This window comes from Salvelinus alpinus, chromosome 5 (assembly GCF_045679555.1).
Source record: "Salvelinus alpinus chromosome 5, SLU_Salpinus.1, whole genome shotgun sequence".
NCBI classification, from domain to species: domain Eukaryota; kingdom Metazoa; phylum Chordata; class Actinopteri; order Salmoniformes; family Salmonidae; genus Salvelinus; species Salvelinus alpinus.
This window is the reverse complement of record NC_092090.1, coordinates 16,169,153-16,189,604: the sequence shown is the minus strand read 5'-3', so window position 1 is coordinate 16,189,604 and position 20,452 is coordinate 16,169,153. Positions and strand designations below refer to the sequence as shown.

The 20,452-nt window shown below is 45.0% G+C and overlaps 1 protein-coding gene across 1 annotated transcript in view; it reads right to left on the bottom strand.

Annotated features, from left to right (window-relative positions):
- neo1a (neogenin 1a) overlaps window positions 1–20,452 on the bottom strand; it is a gene marked incomplete in the record, with an annotated part of 91,327 nt that overhangs the window by 26,167 nt on the left and 44,708 nt on the right. Inside the window, 4 exon segments of the mRNA XM_071399870.1 lie at window positions 164–302; window positions 4,021–4,169; window positions 8,458–8,612; window positions 10,912–11,146. Coding sequence (XP_071255971.1) covers window positions 164–302; window positions 4,021–4,169; window positions 8,458–8,612; window positions 10,912–11,146 — 678 coding nt within the window.

The following is a 20,452-nucleotide window of genomic DNA, read 5'->3' as shown; positions in this document are numbered from 1 at the left end:
GGGGTAAAAACAAGGTGTTTTACTCTTTAGAAGTCAAGAGATATCACCTCAACACACCAGGTCTTTAACATCTTCCTCTTCCAAAGGAGACTGTCCGTTGTGATCTACCCATTTCTCCTATGAGAGAGGAAGAGTTCCGCTCCTTCATCTGTCCCCTGCTTACCATCAGACAGGGTGGTGACGGTGATGTCTCCTGTGGACACTCCCGGACCGTGCTTGTTGAAGGCCACCACTCTAATGCTGTACTCTGTGAACTTCTTCAGACCCATCAAGGTGTAGGACAGAGCTCCAGCGTCTATGTCCTGAGAGGTTGAGAAGAGAGGTGGTACACAAAGTTAAGTAGTGCTTCTGTAGATGTATTTTGTACTTCTCCTTGTTTTATACTACTACTACCACCACCACCACTACCACTACCATCACCACTACTACTACTACTACTACTATCACCACCGCTACTACCACCACCACCACTACTACCACCATCACCACTACTACCACCGCTACTACCGCTACTACTACTACCACCATCACCACTACCACTACTACCATCACCACCACCACCACCACTACCACCGCTACTACCATCACCATTACCACGACTACCATCACCACTACCACGACTACCGCCATGACTACCATCACCACTACCATCACCACCACCATTACCACGCCACCACTACTACTACCGCCAAGACTACCATCACCACTACCATCACCACCACCGCTACGACTACCATCACCACGACTACCATCACCACCGCCACTACTACTACCACCACCACCACCACCACCACCACCTACTACCACCACTACTACTTCCACCACTACCACCGCTACGACTACTACCACCACTACTACTATCACGACTACTACCACCACTACTATCACCATTACTACTACTACTACTACTACTATCATCACCACTACTACTACTACTATCATCACCACTACTACTACTATCATCACCACTACTACTACTACTACTATCATCACCACTACTACTACTACTATCATCACCACTACTACTACTATCATCACCACTACTACTACTACTATCATCACCACTACTACTACTACTATCATCACCACTACTACTACTACTATCATCACCACTACTACTATCATCACCACTACTACTATCATCACCACTACTACTACTACTATCATCACCACTACTACTACTACTATCATCACCACTACTACTACTACTATCATCACCACTACTACTACTACTATCATCACCACTACTACTACTACTATCATCACCACTACTACTACTATCATCACCACTACTACTACTATCATCACCACTACTACTACTACTATCATCACCACTACTACTACTACTACTATCATCACCACTACTACTACTACTACTCATCACCACTACTACTACTACTATCATCACCACTACTACTACTACTATCATCACCCCTACTACTACCACCCCTACTACTACCACCCCTACTACTACCACCCCTACTACTACCACCCCTACTACTACCACCCCTACTACTATCATCACCACTACTACTACCACCCCTACTACTATCATCACCACTACTACTACCACCACTATCATCACCACTACTACTACCACCACTATCATCACCGCCACTACCACCACTATCATCACCACACCCACTCATCACCACTCACCACATCACCACTACCACCACCATCATCACCACTACCATCACCACTACCACTACCATCACCACTACCACCACTATCATCACCGCCATCACCACTACTACTATCATCACCACTACCACTATCATCACCACCATCGCTACTACTACCACCACCACCACCATTATTACTGTCACCACCACTATCATTATTACTACTACTATCATTACTACCAGTATCACTACTACTACTACTACTACCACCATTACTACTACTATCACCACCACTACCCCCACCACTTCTACTGCTGCTACTACTGCTACCATTACCACCACTACTAATCATCGCCGCTACTGCTGCCACTACCACCACCACTACTGCCACACACACACGCACATATACCCACATTTAACCCCCTGCACCCACCATATCTAAAAATAAGCCCATTTTCATTCAGCCCTGTGTTCCAATGGCAGGTTGTGTTAGCTAATCCAAGTTTATCATTTTAAAAGGCTAATTGATCATTTGAAAAGCTTTTGAAATTATGTTAGCACAGCTGAAAACTTGTGCTGATTAAAGCAGAAATAAACCTGGCCTTCTTTAGGCTAGTTGAGAATCTGGAGAATCAGCATTTGTGGGTTCGAGTACAGGCTCAAAATGTCCAGAAACAAAGGACTTGCTTCTGAAACTCGTCAGTCTATTCTTGTTCTGAGAAATTGGCAAGAAACTGAAGATCTCATAACGCTGTGTACTACTCCCGTCACAGAACAGCGCAAACTGGCTCTAACCAGAATAGAAAGAGTGGGAGGCACCGGTGCACAACTGAGCAAGAGGACAAGTACATTAGTGTGTCTAGTTTGAGAAACAGATGCCTCACAAGTCCTCAACTAGCAGCTTTATTAAATAGTACCCGCAAAACACCAGTCTCAATGTCAACAGTGAATAGGCGACTCCGGGATGCTGGCCTTCTAGGCAGAGTTCCTCTGTCCAGTGTCTGTGTTCTTTTGCCCATCTCCCCAAGAAAAAGCCATCTCAGACTGGCCAATAAAAAGAAAAGATTAAGATGGGCAAAAGAACACAGACACTGGACAGAGGAACTCTGCCTTGAAGGCCAGTGTCTGTTCTTAATCTTTTAGTTTATGATGAACTTCCCAGGGTGGTGAAAGTCCACGGTGATGAGCTTGATGCTCCTTCCCAATAAATATCAAGGGTCTTATTCTGATGACATGATGATGCTAAAAAAATAATCTTGCTCTTTTTGTCCATAATAATCTCATCATGTAGGCTTATACACACATTGTATCTGCGAGCTGTTGTCTATAGCGCACATGCCAAGACCAGAGTTGGCACGTTCACTATATAAACGCAAAGTTGTGACAAAACCATCAGTTGTTGGAAATGCGATGGAAACACATTTAACTTTCTTTCCCCTTCAGTACATGGGAGTTTAACCGCAAAAGTTAATTTATTGGCACTACGTCATCACGCACAGCCTTTTATCTGCAACAAGTCAATCTGATGGAAACGGTTATCTGGTGGGAAAACGCGCATATTGTTTTGATGCAGATTTTTGCATATTTGCATAAAAATCTGTTGCCAATTGGATGGAAACCTAGCTACTTATTTAAAAAAAGCCCCTTCTATTTGGGGACACCCTAATCTTCATCCCTGGGTAGTAAAACCACAGTGTAACTGTTCAACTGAAGTCAGGCGCGCCATTGTGACAGCTTCCTCCTTGTAGACATGCCACTTCCTGAAGGCTTCCCCGTCCCCGCCTCAATAATTCATCCACTCTAACACCCTGTTAGCTACCCTGTTCTCTGGATTCAACCTTTGTTCCTCTCTTTTCAGATAAAGAGATAGTCAGATCAGCCTCTTCTCTTCCTGTCAGCCTCTCTCTCTCTCCTCTAGGGAGTGAGGGATGGCAGCAGCAACAGCATCATTACTCGTTGTGCTGGCTGACATTTCATCCATTATCATATTAAAGGCTCTTTAACGCCTGGCTGGTTGGGCTGGCAGGGCTGGATGACTCAGGAGGCTGTGCTGCGGTGCGCTGCACTGTGGCCTGCTGGGAGACTGGGGAATATAGAGGGTGGTGCTGCCAGCTTTCTGATAGAGTAGGAATAGAGCAGAGGCTTTGGAGCTTCGGGGAATAGGAGTTTCAAGGCAGTCTACTGGGCTGTGACCGAGCTGGGACACTTCAATGGGCTATATGGTGCTGATATATCGCTGATGCTAAGCCGGTCAAAGCAACGGTTAATTTCGCTGTTCTGTTTGCAGTCTTGTTGTTACACCATCACAAGACTAATCTCTCTCATAGAATATGATGGATCACTATCTCAACATATAGGGCATTCTAACTCCCCCACCCATCACACTGGGTCTTACCTGTTCCAGGTCCAGACCCTTCTCCATATAGTAGACCTTGTACGTGAGGACGTCTCCGTTGCCAGTGAGGGGCGTGTCCCAGTTGAGGGTGACGGAGGTGGGTGTGGTCGACACAGCCTGCAGGTTGGGGGCGGGGCCAGGAACTTGCACTGGAAACACCAGAGGAGACAGAGGATACTTAGTATGAATCCCCAAATAAAAAAGACACAGGAAGCCATTTCCCCCCAAATCTCAATATCTGTATTTTTTTCATATGTAAGCCATATCATAAAATCACACTCTCATTCAATCACTTGGAGACAATTCGCTCCCAATTTGAAAGACTGCCATTTTGGAATGTCCCCGTTTTTTTCTGTAACCGCAAAACCTGACACACATGCTGTGGTCATTCTCCCACATCATCCCACCAATCCCTCTAGCATGGTATTCCAGTAGGTGAGAGGGGGGAGCGGGGACAGACAGGGTCATGCTTGGTTTACAGAGGAATTTATTTGAAGTATTAAGTTAATTGGAATTGGTTAGCCGAGAGAGAGCGGCTGGGACTAAACCAAGTGGTTGAGGAGGGAGGGGGGTGTTTCCATTGTTGTTTGCTCTGCAGGGACGTGAGTCATTACATTCAATTAACAGCTCTGGTGCCGGCCGGCGTAGCTGTTTAACACAAGACTGTGGTAGCAGGTGCTGAGAACCACACATCTACTAGAGGATGTAGTCTCTAGAGGGATAACGATAGGGTCTGAGAAACTGAGCTGTGTGGCAAATGTAATGCATCATTAACAATGTCTACACTATTTCTGATCAATTTGATGTCATTTTAATGGACAAAAAACTAGATTTTCTTTCAAAAACAAGGACATTTCTAAGTGACCCCAAACTTTTGAATGGTAGTGTATATACAGTACCAGTCAAAAGTTTGGACACACCTACTCATTCAAGTTTTTTTATATATTTTTTAAACTATTTTCTACATTTTAGAATAATAGTGAAGACCTCAAAACTATGAAATAACCCATATGGAATCATGTAGTAACCAAAAAAAGTGTTAAACAAATCAAAATACACTGTATATACACACACAAGGAACCTATAGCAGTGTTTTAACAGACAGACCATGTTGATTCTATATGTAATACAAACTACGCCTTTGTCCATCAAACATGGAAAATACTTGAGACCCCAGTTTCACTGACAAATACCCCAATTCTTCTCTAAGGGAAAGGAACATGTACCTTTGCTGTGTGTGCTAGCTGCAGATATGCCCGGCAGTACACGGAGGCTCTCATTTGTCAGTATATATAGTAGGTGTCTGGTGTGTGTAAGATATATACAGTGAGGGATGCTGTGTGGTCGGTCCAGGTCAGGTACTTGGAATCAGGTCAACAGTTTAAACCTTCATTTATAACCTAGAAGAGATGCTGACAGACAGACAAATTTGTCCCTGGCACTGGCTGCCCCCTTTGCTATCCCCATGGGTAGTTAGGCTCCCGCCGGCACACATTATGGAGTGCCAGGTGCAAAGGACACAGGTAGAAAGGCAGAGACTGCCCTAGAAACTGGGCAACGGCTGAGCCGTGATGGCGGGAGAGGAGGAGAGATTAACCCGTTGAGGACAGAGGGCGCTGTTTTCACTTTGGGGGAAAATCGTGCCCAATTTAAACGGCCTCGTACTCAATTCTTGCTCGTACAATATGCATATTATTATTACTATTGGATAGAAAACACTCTCTAGTTTCTAAAACCGTTTGAATTATATCTGTGAGTAAAACAGAACTCGTTTGGCAGCAAACTTCCTGACCAGGAAGTGGAAAGTCTGAAAACGATGCTCTGTTCTAGGGCCTGCCTATAAATGGGCATGATACGTATTAGTATACATGCCCGTCATACACCTTCCACTAGATGTCAAGAGGCAGTGAGAGAAGAAATGGGGTGTTTATCTTGGTCTGAGGTGGAATGAATCCTCTTGGAATGACGTGTCACCCATTTCCTGTTTTCTGGAAAGCGCGAAGATGGACCTGGAATTGCCTTCTGGAAAGCTGTCGTTATAGGCGACTACTATCTCCGGCTTTGATTTTATTTGATACATGTCACAATATCATCGTAAAGTATGTTTTTTCAATATAGTTTTATTAGATTATTGAAATTTATTCGGGACGTTAGGCGTGTTGCGTTGGGTGCTTTTGTTCAGGAAGGAAAGCTTCGCGCCACTTGGCGAGTGTGCTTGCTAATTCAAGAGGGACAAAGGACGTTCTAATACCAAACAATGATTGTTCCCGACAAAGGACCTCTTGTACAACATTCTGATGGAAGCTCATCAAAAGTAGGACCCATTTTATGATGCTATTTCATATATCTGTCGAACTGTGTACTATTAGTTTTGCGCCCAGGTTTTGGTCACTATCTCGCCATAACGTAAGCCTTATGTCGTAAAGAAGTTATTTTTAGAATTCTAACACTGCGATTGCATTAAGAACTAGTGTATCTATCATTTCCTATACAACATGTATTTTTTTGTAATGTTTATGAATAGTTATTTGGTCAGAATAGGTGAGAGTCTAATAGAAATATCCGCACATTCTGGGAAAAATATGCTACGTTAGCACAATGTATAACCACTGATTTCAGCTCTAAATATGCACATTTTCGAACAAAACATAAGTGTATGTATAACCTGATGTTATAGGACTGTCATCTGATGAAGGTTTATGAAGGTTAGTGAAAATTAATATATTTTGCTGGTTTATTCGCTAACGCTAACGTGCCTATTGCTATCGCTAACGTGCCTTGATGAATGAATGCGGTTGTGTGGTAGGCTATTGTAGTAAGCTAATATAATGCTATATTGTGTTTTCGCTGTAAAACACTTAAAAAATCCGAAATATTGGCTGGATTCACAAGATGTTTGTATTTAATTTGCTGTACACCATGTATTTTTCAGAAATGTTTTATGATGAGTATTTAGGTATTTCACGTTGGTCTCTATAATTACTCTGGCTGCTTCGGTGCTATTTTTCATGGTAGCTGTGATGGTAGCTGCAATGTAAAACTGATTTATACCTCAAATATGCACATTTTTCGAACAAAACATAGATTTATTGTGTAACATGTTATAGGACTGTCATCTGATGAAGTTGTTTCTTGGTTAGTTTGGTTGGTTCTTGGTTAGTTTGGTTGGTTTCGTGCATGCTACCTGTGCTGTGAAAAATGTCTGTCCTTTTTTGTATTTGGTGGTGAGCTAACATAAATATATGTGGTGTTTTCGCTGTAAAACATTTAAAAAATCAGACATGTTGACTGGATTCACAAGATGTGTATCTTTCATTTGCTGTATTGGACTTGTTAATGTGTGAAAGTTAAATATTTCAAAAAAATATTTTTTGAATTTCGCGCTCTGCCTTTTCAGTGGAATGTGGGAGGAGTTCCGCTAGCGGAACGCTGGGGCTAGAAAGGTTTAATAGGCCCAGCCGTGATGAGGGAGAGAGAAGGAGAGATGAATAGGCTGAGCAGTGATGGGGAGAGAGAAGGAGAGGTGAATAGGCTGAGCAGTGATGGGGAGAGAGAAGGAGAGATTAATAGGCTGAGCAGTGATGAGGGAGAGAGAAGAATAGGCTGAGCAGTGATGAGGGAGAGAGAAGGAGAGATGAATAGGGTGAGCCGTGTTGGGAGAGAGAGAAGGAGAGATGAATAGGCTGAGCCGTGTTGGGAGAGAGAGAAGGAGAGATGAATAGGCTGAGCCGTGTTGGGAGAGAGAGAAGGAGAGATGAATAGGCCCAGCCATGAGGGAGAGAGAAGGAGAGATGAATAGGCTGAGCAGTGATGGGGAGAGAGAAGGAGAGATGAATAGGCTGAGCAGTGATGGGGAGAGAGCAGGAGAGATGAATAGGCCCAGCCGTGAGGGAGAGAGAAGGAGAGATGAATAGGCTGAACAGTGATGGGGAGAGAGAAGGAGAGATGAATAGGAGGGCGTTCACCTCTACTGTGCCATGGAGGGGGAAGCCCTTAGCATGTGTACTGTAGAGCTGTGAGGGGAAAACGCTCCAGTCACAACATCCCAATAAGGCCTGGTATACACTGTGAATGGATACAGTGTCAAAGTATAGTATACACTGAATGGATACAGTGTCAATGTTTGACGGAGGAGGTATTACGGATTGGAGAACTGGAGGGAAGGAGGATGCATTTTAATTCAGCATGCCTACCATACACACACACACACCCTTCTTCCTCAGCCACAGTATGGGAGGCCATGTTTTAACACACACCTCTCTCACACACAGGTAAGTAAATGGAAGGAAATGAACAACTACTACAGAGGACGTCTTCTACGGCCTGGAGAGTAGAGGACTGTAGTCCTCTGAGCGACAGTGGGGTGGTCTGGGTTCATGTGTATCCCTGTGTAAGTGTTTATGTTTGTTTGTAGAGTATACAGTATGTGTGTTTTACCTTCACCCTGGGTGGCTACCTTGAGGACGGCAGAGCTCTCTCCCAGGCCGTTCTTGTTGTGTGCCACCACCCGGAACTTGTACTTGGAGTCGGGCATCAGGTTCTGAATGGTCACCTGCATCTCACCTGGCCGACTGGTATTCAGGATACGCTCCCTGAGACACAGACACACAACAGCCCAGTTAGTGCACACACACCATCAACAGCCCAGTTAGTGCACACACACCATCAACAGCCCACTATCAACTAGAGGTCGACCGATTAATCGGAATGGCCGATTAATTAGGGCCGATTTCAAGTTTTCATAACAATCGGAAATCGATATTTTGGGGCGCCGATTTGCCGATTTTTAAATAATATTTTTTTATTTTTTTACACCTTTATTTAATCTTTGTTTAACTAGGCAAGTCAGTTAAGAACACATTCTTATTTTCAATGACGGCCTACGAACGTCCTGCCTCGTTCAGGGGCAGAACGACAGATTTTTAACCTTGTCAGCTCGGGGGATCCAATCTTGCAACCTTACAGTTAACTAGTCCAATGCTCTAACACCTGATTACATTGCACTCCACGAATAGCCTGCCTGTTACGCAAATGCAGTAAGCTAAGGTAAGTTGCTAGCTAGCATTAAACTTATCTTATAAAAAACAATCAATCAATGACTGTCATTGCTCCAATGTGTACTTAACCATGAACATCAATGCCTTTCTTAAAATCAATACACAAGTATATATTTTTAAACCTGCATATTTAGCTAAAAGAAATCCAGGTTAGCAGTCAATATTAACCAGGTGAAATTGTGTCATTTCTCTTGCGTTCATTGCACGCAGAGTCAGGGTATATGCAATAGTTTGGGCCACCTGGCTCTTTGCGAACTAATTTGCCAGAATTTTACGTAATTATGACATAACATTAAAGGTTGTGCAATGTAACAAGAATATTTAGACTCATGGATGCCACCCGTTAGATAAAATACGGAACGGAATAAACGTTTCGTTTTCGAGGTGATAGTTTCCGGATTAGTCAAAGGTATATGGTTTAGAGAGAAATAGTCGACGCGTTATAATTCCTGTAATAACTTGCGGCTGAACTTGAAATGGGGTTCCTTCGTTATTTTACCGTTCATGTCTTCCATAGAGAATGTCTTGATCTACTTCAAATAAGGTCTGTGTTTCGCGGAGGAGCAGACTGACAGGGGACCATGCAGACAAGCTCTGCTTTCTGCACTACAACCTAAAACTTAACTGGGAATATTGAAGACCCATGAAAGCTGGTGGTTCGTTTTAACATATGTTCTCATGTTATCTGAGACTAAATTGATTTTATTTATGTATTATATTAAGTTAAAATAAAAGTATTCATTGTTCATTCAGTATTGTTGCAATTGTCATTATTACAAAAATGTGTGTGTGTGTGTATGATATATATATTTATTTTTAAAATCGGCCGATTAATTGATATCGGCTTTTTTTGTCCTCCAATAATCGGTATCGGGCGTTGAAAAATCATAATCGGTCGACCTCTACTATCAACAGCCCAGTTAGTGTACACACTATCAACAGGTCAGTTAATGTACACACTATCAATAGAAGGCAAGCAATACTACATCACTTGATTTCTACTGAGTGGACTGTGTTGCATTTACAGACTACACAACATTACATAGCAAGAGTCTACCTGTACACTGGGTAGTGTGTATGCTACAGGGGCCCTCAGCAGTGTGTATGCCATAGGGGCCCTCAGCAGGGTGTATGCCATAGGGGCCCTCAGCAGGGTGTATGCCATAGGGGCCCTCAGTAGGGTGTATGCCATAGGGGCCCTCAGTAGGGTGAATGCCATAGGGGCCCTCAGTAGGGTGAATGCCATAGGGGCCCTCAGTAGGGTGAATGCCATAGGGGCCCTCAGTAGGGTGTATGCCATAGGGGCCCTCAGTAGGGTGTATGCTATAGGGGCCCTCAGTAGGGTGTATGCTATAGGGGCCCTCAGTAGGGTGTATGCCATAGGGGCCCTCAGTAGGGTGTATGCCATAGGGGCCCTCAGCAGGGTGTATGCCATAGGGGCCCTCAGCAGGGTGTATGCCATAGGGGCCCTCAGTAGGGTGTATGCCATAGGGGCCCTCAGTAGGGTGAATGCCATAGGGGCCCTCAGTAGGGTGAATGCCATAGGGGCCCTCAGTAGGGTGAATGCCATAGGGGCCCTCAGTAGGGTGTATGCCATAGGGGCCCTCAGTAGGGTGTATGCTATAGGGGCCCTCAGTAGGGTGTATGCTATAGGGGCCCTCAGTAGGGTGTATGCTATAGGGGCCCTCAGTAGGGTGTATGCTATAGGGGCCCTCAGTAGGGTGAATGCTATAGGGGCCCTCAGTAGGGTGTATGATGTACTGTACTGAATAGAGGGCCTACCTGCTATAATACACTGAGCAGTGTGTAATACTGTACTGTGTAGGGTCCCTACCTGTTGGTACCCTCCTGATTGAAGTAGACAGAGTAGGTGAGGTCTTCTCCATTGGGCTCAGCTGGAGGGCGCCAGGTGAGCTTGATGAAGCGGGTGGAGACCAGCGAGGCCACAACGTCACGGGGGGCGGAGGGGGTGGGGCCAGTGGGGTTAGCCACACCTCTGGAGCCTGGCGTTACATGGTCAGTAGTGTCAGGAGTCAGTGAGGGGGGAGGAGGGGTGGGGAGGGCTACATCTTTGAGGGTGGAGTGGGGGGAGATGAGTAGGGGTCAGGTGGATGGAAGGTGAAGAAGACAGCGAAAGAGAGGAGAAAGAGATGGACGGACGGCGGGCATCCAAAAGGAACAGAGAAGAAGAGAAAGGAAAGGACAGCGAAATAAAGGAGAACAAAAAAGAAAACAGAAGAAACACACAAAATAACAACCACGTAACAAAAAAAAGATCTCTCGGCATGACAAGGAATCACAAAAACACAGTAATATCACGTTGGAATAATCACAACGAAACACAATACAAAAGGAGGGAGACTAAACATGCAAAACATCTCTAATGGAAGAGGGGAGCAACACACAATAAACACCACTGAATGGTGTATGAACACATATACAAAATACAGTCTAGACTTTGTACATATTCTACATAGCAAAGTGTGACCTTAGAGCTCCACACCAACTGTCAAACCCACCCTATAATGTTTTAATGCACGTGTACTGGCGCTATTCCACAGTCTACCCACAGCAATGTGAAAAAATGTCATTTGGTGCTTTCTCAGAACAATCTGTGGTTAGACATGGGTATATCTGCTTTCTATTTTATACCCGACGACTCAGACACAACACAGGGAAAGAATGTCAGAGAGACTGTGGCATTTCCATTGGTTGCAGGTCAAAGGAATCAAGTCGAGGGCAATGCCAAAATGTATGGAAACTGAACATATGGGGTATATATATATAGAGAAATACAACTCTATATGCAAATGTATGCTGGCCATAGTACATCTATCCATCATGACACTGAGGAGATGCTTATTCAGGGAGACTAGACTATCTGTTTATATGACAGATTCCAGCGGTGCCATGACCTTGGATATTGAACAGAGTGGTGTGGGATTTGCTGTATATTACAGATATAAGTGAGAACACACTCCACACACACACACACACAGGGAATAGATTCCCCTGTATATTTGAGTAGAGGGAAGATAATAAATAAGTGTCATTCTACAGAGTTACAACATATTTTCCTTGGGCACTGAGTGAAAATTCTCCTCACCTCCTATAATAAAAAATACACGCCAATATAAATGTAAACAATCTAATCATCAACAAAATATTCAATCACAGAAACAGCCAACAACTGGGAATTCTTGGGCTCCATCTCTCTCAATAAACATAAACCCATTTTACAAAGAGGGCCTGAGGAGGATATACATCCATCTGATTCATAACTATAGGAAATACATTAAGTCCGGTTCATTTCACTACAGCTTCTCTGTAATGACACGAGCCATTAGACGGAATGCAGAGATGACATTCACAGCAATCATTCACAACAATTACTGACTAGTACGCAGAGTGAGCTGTCTGTCTGTCAGTGTGACTGGGCTGCTGCCGGGAAAGCATTGGGAACTGTTTACTTGACATATCTGTTAATCGTGTGACTTTCAGAGGTCATACCCTCATATCATAAACAGTTCTGACATGTCTATGACAGTTGTGTGTGTCCATTTGGACGAGTGTGTGTGTGTGTGTCTATACGGCTGTATGTGTACGTAGGACGCTCTCGGTCAGAGACGGTTTTAGGCTTGGGCGGTATACCGTATACCGGGGTATTTGGAAAAAGCCATGGGACGTTTTTTCAATACCATTGATTTTTGTCTTTATAAATGTGAATATTTGTAGCTACTTTTTAAGTAAATACCTGCAGACAACTTGTGCAATACATTAGGAGATAAAGATTGTGTTGTTTCATTTCACCTGTCACATCATTTTTCAGTATGAAGTTTACATGTGGTGTTTGTTTACAAGCACACTAGGACAAAAGACTGGGGCCTTGTGAGTCACTGTTGTGCAGCATGTGCCAGGTGATCAAATTACAGTATGGAATTCACAACTAAATGTTTGCCAGCTAGATATCTTATAACTATTAAGTTAACTGCCAAAAAATGTGCTAAATGCTCTGCAGTTGTGCATTTGGTTTGCTAATTTAGTAGCTAGTTAACTATCTAGCTGCAGAGAATCCCCTCTTGGATCAAGAGCCTTGTGGCTTATATTTGTTATGTGTGTGCAGCAAACTGTAAGTAGCATTTTTGAGTTCGTTGTGTAGTTTAGGTAAGACTGTATAAAATCTTCACAACGCGCTTGTTAGCATTTAGTTAGCATTCTCTATGGGACTTTTTAGCATTGCTAACCTTCGGATTTCAGAGTATCAGTGGGGTTTGAAAACAGCGCCCCTTGTGTTCCGTGCCAGTATTACCAAATATCCTGGTTTGGCACAAGGTCGGTATGAAAGTATGAATCTGGATACCGCCCAAGCTTACTCCGTTGGCCCGGGGCTTGCCCCCCTCCACTCCCCTCAGTCCTCTGGGCTTTACGGCTCAGCTGGAGGATTACCATTCTGTTGGAGACAGAACCCGGAGCAAATTGCCGGGGAAGGAATAAAGGGAAAGGAAAGGGGGAAGAAATATGGCAGTCAACTGGGTGGAGAGGCTCCTGAGCTGCCTAGCGAGGCGCTGGCATGCGGCCACGTGCTAAGGACCACTATGTCCAAGTTGGCACCGGGCATACAGCGAGTAGATGAAAACCATAATGTTAGTCTCAGCGGTACTATAGAGAACAGGACATGTCTCAGTCTCCTCCTTGTTAATGTTAGTCTCAGTGGTACTACAGAGAACAGCACATGTCTCAGTCTCCTGGTCACAATCAGTCTTCCATCTATTCTCAGCCATGGACAGTTATAGTAAGGAAGAAATTGAGTAGAATCCTAGATTTCTACTGTAGCTGTTCTGATGGTCTATTTCTAGTAGATGAATTGTGTCATTAGGGCGTGTGACACTGGTAATGAATGGCTGGCATTAGGAGCTAATGAGGAAAGTTATCCTCTACCTCAACCAGGTATCTGGGTACTGCATATAAGAAATAGACAAAAAGAAGGAAAGGAAGGAAAGGAAGGAAACCATTAATAACGGAAGAATCTTATTAAACATGCTGTACTTTCCAGGGCAGCTGAATGATATCAGTGTAGCTCATCAGGACAAAGATTTCCAGTACCTTTTCAAGTTTGATTACAAGGGAAGTAACTGGTGCCTAAGCTTCTAGTAATGTCAATACGAGTTGTACAATACGTCAACTTTATGGGCATATGAAAACATAACTGGCAAAATGAGCTGCCACTGTCTGACGGGTAGACGTGTAGAAGAAAAGTCGGCCATGGGTTTTAAAAAGTGAAGTCCTGTCTCGGCACCCGTACACCACAGGACAATTAGCTCATTGGCAGGCTGTTGGGCTTTCAAACATCTCATTTGCTGTTATATACAAAGAAAGCATGGTTATTTAGGATTCAGGTCAACAATGACGTCACCAGGCAGTGTTCAAAGTCGCTACTATGTAACTTGGAGAGTGAGAGGTCTTGCCAAGTGTTGCATAATGGTAAAACTAGTCTCAAAAGTGAAGGAAACAGTGTCTGCTTCTGTCTGTGGGTTGGGTTCATGTAATGTAGCTGAACAGAGCCACATGGCTAAACGAATGGCTTATTACAGAATGAGCACTTTTATCTCCGGGAGGAAAAGAGGGAGGAGAGAAAGAGGGAAGAGAGACGGTCATGCTCTTCAGCAGAAGAGGATGAGATATGGCACATGAAAAGGAGAGAGCTGATATAAGATGGTTAAAAAAAATACTGATAGAGCTAAAAGATTTAAAGGAAATGTCTTGATTCCTTTTTCGGCAAAATATCATGGTCAGTTAAGCAGCTAAATGAACACATCCAAGCTTTCATAGAACTTCAACAAGAACATGTGTGATGGCAGACAAACTGCGCTCTTGACTGATTTGTGATGCTTCCTCTGAGATGTTCTGAAACGGCATTTGTGGGGGGTTCTGATCAAGCGAGAACGATTGTGGTGTGGTCGTATCCAATTGGTTGCTGCTGGAAGCAAAGCGAAGACCATTTCAGTCATTCATTTTTTTCAAGAGGCCATGTTCTCTTGCTAGTCTCCAGCCGATAACATCAGAGGAAAGAGAATTCTGACAGCTCGTGACATTTGGAGAGGCTCTTGATGTGTCGACAAAAGATACAAACTCGGGTAAGAGACAGACAAATGTCTTCAAGACAAAAACGAGGGAGGGAACGAGAAAGATGGAGAGGCAGATGAAACATGTCGTTTGTTCTTTATCTCCCGGTCCCTTGCTTCCTCTCGTTCGTCGGTTGGCCAAGCGTTGGACTTGTTCAAGAGGAGGACGCTGTTGCCCCACCCTCCTCTTCGGGGCCTCCTCTGCCTGTTGGCCTTGAGGACAAAGTGTTTCTGTTCCCCCACCCTCCTCTGCCTGTTGGCCTTGAGGACAAAGTGTTTCTGTTCCTGACACCTTTTTACGTGGTGAGAGGAGTCGTGAGGGACGGGAGAGGAGTCGTGAGGGACGGGAGAGGAGTCGTGAGGGACGGGAGAGGAGTCGTGAGGGACGGGAGAGGAGTCGTGAGGGACGGGAGAGGAGTCGTGAGGGACGGGAGAGGAGTCGTGAGGGACGGGAGAGGAGTCGTGAGGGACAGGAGAGGCATCTGAGTTCTTATCAAGTCTATAAGGGTTACAGAATGCCCACTGCCCAAGGAACAAAACACAGATCAGTAACTTGATACACATGGGGTTTCCCTCCTGAGAAGGTGGCATTAAAGCTGGTTTTCAGTGAGGCTCGCGCCACAGAGAAAGCAAAGTAGTCCACTGTAGCGCTAAGGTTAGACATGAGTTCATGGGTTCTGGGTGATTTGGAGCTGTCCGCATGAGTTCTCGGTATCTCCATATTCATTTCTTACACTCCCTGCACCATTTCAACAGGTGTTTGCAGCTAATTGGAAATCTGGGATCTAAAACATGGCATATTCTTTATTTTATGAAGCACAGATAAGGAAAGTATTTTCTGGAACAGCTCATTGTAAAGGAACCCAAGGACAAGTGAAGGGGTTGGGAACTTGAAGGACTTGTGGTATAGTGGTTCAACATTAAGTAGAAAACCTACAGCTACCAACAGTGTTGCCAGATCACACAACTCATTGGAAGACACTTTATTTTTTCTTCGGTCGTCAACAAAGAGCCAAATAACTGCATTACAGCCTAAAAATAGAGCAAAGTGGAACTAAGGCATCAGAGACGTGTGGAAGATGAAACATTTGGGATGGGTCTGTTTTTTTTTTTAGGGGGGGGGGGGGGGCTGTTTTCTGCCTGAGGACCCTCTGGCTGGTGAGATAAAGGGATGGAGCTGCAGGAGGACAACAACTGAAGTGGACGGACGGATCTGGTGGAGAGGGTGGTTGGGGGGGGTCACAGCATGACAGAGCAGGATTAGGGTTTAGGGAGCCCCCCTAGTGTTCCAGGCATCAGGGGATATGATGGAGTGAGTGTACGGAGACTCATCTGGTGAGGGTGGAGAGGTAGGCTCCTTAGAGGTCTAACCTCCCTCCCTGTCCCCTGACTCCTACACCCCTGCTAGGGCTAAAGCAGGCACATGGAGCAGTCAGTCTTACTCCCTTTGCCCCCCCGTCCCACTCATCTCCTCCATCCACCTACTAAATCTCCGCCCTTGCCACTTTAAAGTCCTTCCCTCTATCCGTGGTCTCAGAGCGCCTGCATGCTAGTCTCCCATCACAAGAGTGTACACGTTTAATTCACACACAGAAAATTCCCCTTGGACTTTCATCTGCTTTGAAACACAGCTGATAATTGAATCAGGTTGGTTCCATCAATAATTAAATGTCTGGTGTGTACATGCATACATACAGCATCCCCTTCCTCATCAGACAAACATCCTTCCCTGATCCACTTCCACTGTAGGGTCATGATTGTATATCATGCTCCCCCCCCCCTTCGCCCAAAACATGTGAGGCGCCTGCTGTGGCATGAGCCCTGATATGTAAATGAATAAGAGCATGGACATATTTTTCTATGTTGATTGCCTCCCCTCCTCCCCCCCGTCTTGTAGTCTTTCTTTGGGGAAATTAGCATCCAGTGGTAAACATGCTCAGTGGAGAAGAAACGGGAGGGGCACTCACAGGGGTTCCTCCTATAGAGTTAAAGAAGCAGGAAATCTGTTTTACCCTACATCATCATCATAATCCCCAACAGGCCGCAGGTTCTTATTACCTGGTGTGTGAATTGAATTCTCAACACGTAACTGTGTACAGTACGGTAAGTGGTTCGATATCTCAGGGGTGCTTGTGCCAGGTTTCTCCCAACAGGAGAGGAAAGGTCCAAATAAATGAATTGTTAGTGTAACTCAGAGAGGAACCCCCCCTGGATTCAGTGTAATCGGGGTCGCTGGGTTGGTCTATGTGGGATGGATGTCACGCATAGGGACATCGAGGCGGGTAGCCTATTATATACCACCCTGGAATGTTGCCTGATGGTCAATATGCGTAGAGGGAAGGTGGCACGACAGGGGGCGGTTGACGTGAAAAGGAAACGCTAGCCTGGCAACGCCTCTCATCTCTGAGCCAGGAGCCCAGGGACCCCGCTGGGGGTCAGGTGACCTGTCGGGGTATAAAGGAAGAGCTTTGTTTTTGCGCAACGTGGCGCTTCCACCCATTTAGGCCGAATAGAGCCCTGAAAGTAGACTCCGGGGATGGGTGGTATCCAACAACAGCAACCAGCATCCTGGAGGGAGTGTGAGTGATAAAGTGATAGGGAAGGTGTGACTGGCGCGTGAGGCTGAGGCAGGTGACACACCAAGCCCAGGTCAGGGCTAAAAACGTCCGCGATAACAAGGTTGAAAGTGTGACCTTGAAAAAAAAGCAATGAAAAGATACAGTAAACTGGAAAGAAACATAACCTTTCAGTTTCCATTGTAAAAAGAAAGAGGGTTGAATTATCATACAGAATAACAGAAAAACACACAGATGGTAATATTCTGTCCTCATGTAAGCAAATGAATCTCAGAGATGGATTTAAAAAAAAAAGTAAAATCTTTATTTAACTAGGCAAGTCAGTTGAGAACAAATTCTTATTTTCAATGAAGGTCTAGGAACAGTGGGTTAACTGCCTTGTTCAGGGGCAGAACGACAGATTTGTACCTCGTCAGCTCGGGGATTTGAACTTGCAACCTTTCGGTTACTAGTCCAACGCTCTAACCACTAGGCTACCCTGCCGGAATGAACAATCAGGGAAAATATACAAAGAATAATAAGCTTCAGGAACCAACCACTGCCGGTCCTAACCATTGTAGAGTACACAAAGCCCAAGGGAGCAAATTGGCAGTCAAACCCACGTTCACGGTCCTTGAACAGAGTGTGGTAAATACAAATACATACACACACACACACACAGTGGAAACCACACTCTTCTGATCAGCTGCCTAACTGCTCACAGTGGAAACCACACAGGCCCAGTAATCAGAGGTAGGAGGAAGTGGGTGTTCTAGTTAGGGTTGTCTGTGTTTCTTCTACCATTACTTACTGTAGGTGGGCTGAGCCTTCTGGGTAACACTACCATTACTTACTGTAGGTGGGCTGAGCCTTCTGGGTAACACTACCATTACTTACCGTAGGTGGGCTGAGCCTTCTGGGTAACACTACCATTACTTACTGTAGGTGGGCTGAGCCTTCTGGGTAACACTACCATTACTTCCTGTAGGTGGGCTGAGCCTTCTGGGTAACACTACCATTACTTACTGTAGGTGGGCTGAGCCTTCTGGGTAACACTACCATTACTTACTGTAGGTGGGCTGAGCCTTCTGGGTAACACTACCATTACTTACCGTAGGTGGGCTGAGCCTTCTGGATAACACTACCATTACTTACCGTAGGTGGGCTGAGCCTTCTGGGTAACACTACCATTACTTACTGTAGGTGGGCTGAGCCTTCTGGGTAACACTACCATTACTTACCGTAGGTGGACCGAGCCTTCTGGGTAAAACTTTCTTTACTTCCTGTAGGTGGGCCGAGCCTTCTGGGTAACACTACCATTACTTCCTGTAGGTGGGCCGAGCCTTCTGGGTAACACCACTATTTAGTGTATTTACTATTGATGGGGCACTAAGAATACCTTGCACGTTACTACTGTAGGCTGTATGTTTGGACTAACCTCATTTCTATACATTTCTAACATTTTCAAAACATTTCATTTCCAATCTTGAACGTACTCCATATAAACTAATATCACACTAGCTGGTCCACCATCCATCTTCCAAGGCGAATAAAAAGGCCCTTGTCAGAGTGCGTAGCTGTAAAACCAACAGTCGCTCTGATTCAATTCGCCATCTCTCTGACTCACTCTCCCTCTCTTCTCCGAGGCCTTCGGATTGAGAGGGGGGCAAGATGCGGGGCGCGTAAAACTGTCACATTTACATGGCTGTGAGCGTCGCACGGGGACCACTGCTCGCTTTATGACTTTACAGCCGCTGCTACAGACGCCACAGTGACACACAACACAAATAGTGTCTGGTCGCCCTGTCCCTGAGCCCGGCCTGAAGATACAGCTTCTATCCCCCTGACAGACACTAGGGGTTTACATTTGTGTTCTTGTTGGGTTGTACAGAGCCCCAGAGGAGTCCCTAAATTTTATTTTTAGCACTGCTTCCTCTCATCTTCGTTGTAACTGGGAAGGCTGTAGTAGTATACTGTAGTGGCATTCTGGGCCGCAGTACTATTCTGGGCCGCAGTACTATTCTGGGCGGCAGTACTATTCTGGGCCGCAGTACTATTCTGGGCCGCAGTACTATTCTCTGCCGCAGTACTATTCTCTGCCGCAGTACTATTCTCTGCCGCAGTACTATTCTCTGCCGCAGTACTATTCTCTGCCGCAGTACTATTCTCTGCTGTAGTAGTATTCTGTAGATACTATAGTTCCTCTCTTTCCAGTCTAATCAGTTTTAACTTACTGATCGCAAAAACACATCCATCAAAAACAGCCCTGCTAGGTTAAATTATACTCTATAATATCCTATTGATTCTATCCCACTCTGCTATGCCCAACTGAAAACTTCCCCAGCAGCTTGGCTGGCAAGCCTGGCAGCGGAGATCTCCCCCTCTCTGATCTATCACTATGTCAGCCTCTGAATTCCAACACCACTGATTTCAATTTATCATCCGACTGCTCCCACGCTCTGCAAAACAAAAAAAGCACTCAGCCAGTCATTAGATGGAGAAAGTCCATTTCTCAACAGGCATTTGTGTTTGGCTGTGGTGAAAGTGCTCTGTGTCCTGTCAGTTTAGTGTTGACTAGAGTGGTTTTCTGCTCTGGGTGGGGACTGACTGGGACAATGTGCTGAGGGAGGGGGAGAGGGAGAGGGTGAGGAAGAGAGATGGGGAAGAAGGGGAAAAAAGAGAGGAGGGAAGAGGCTGT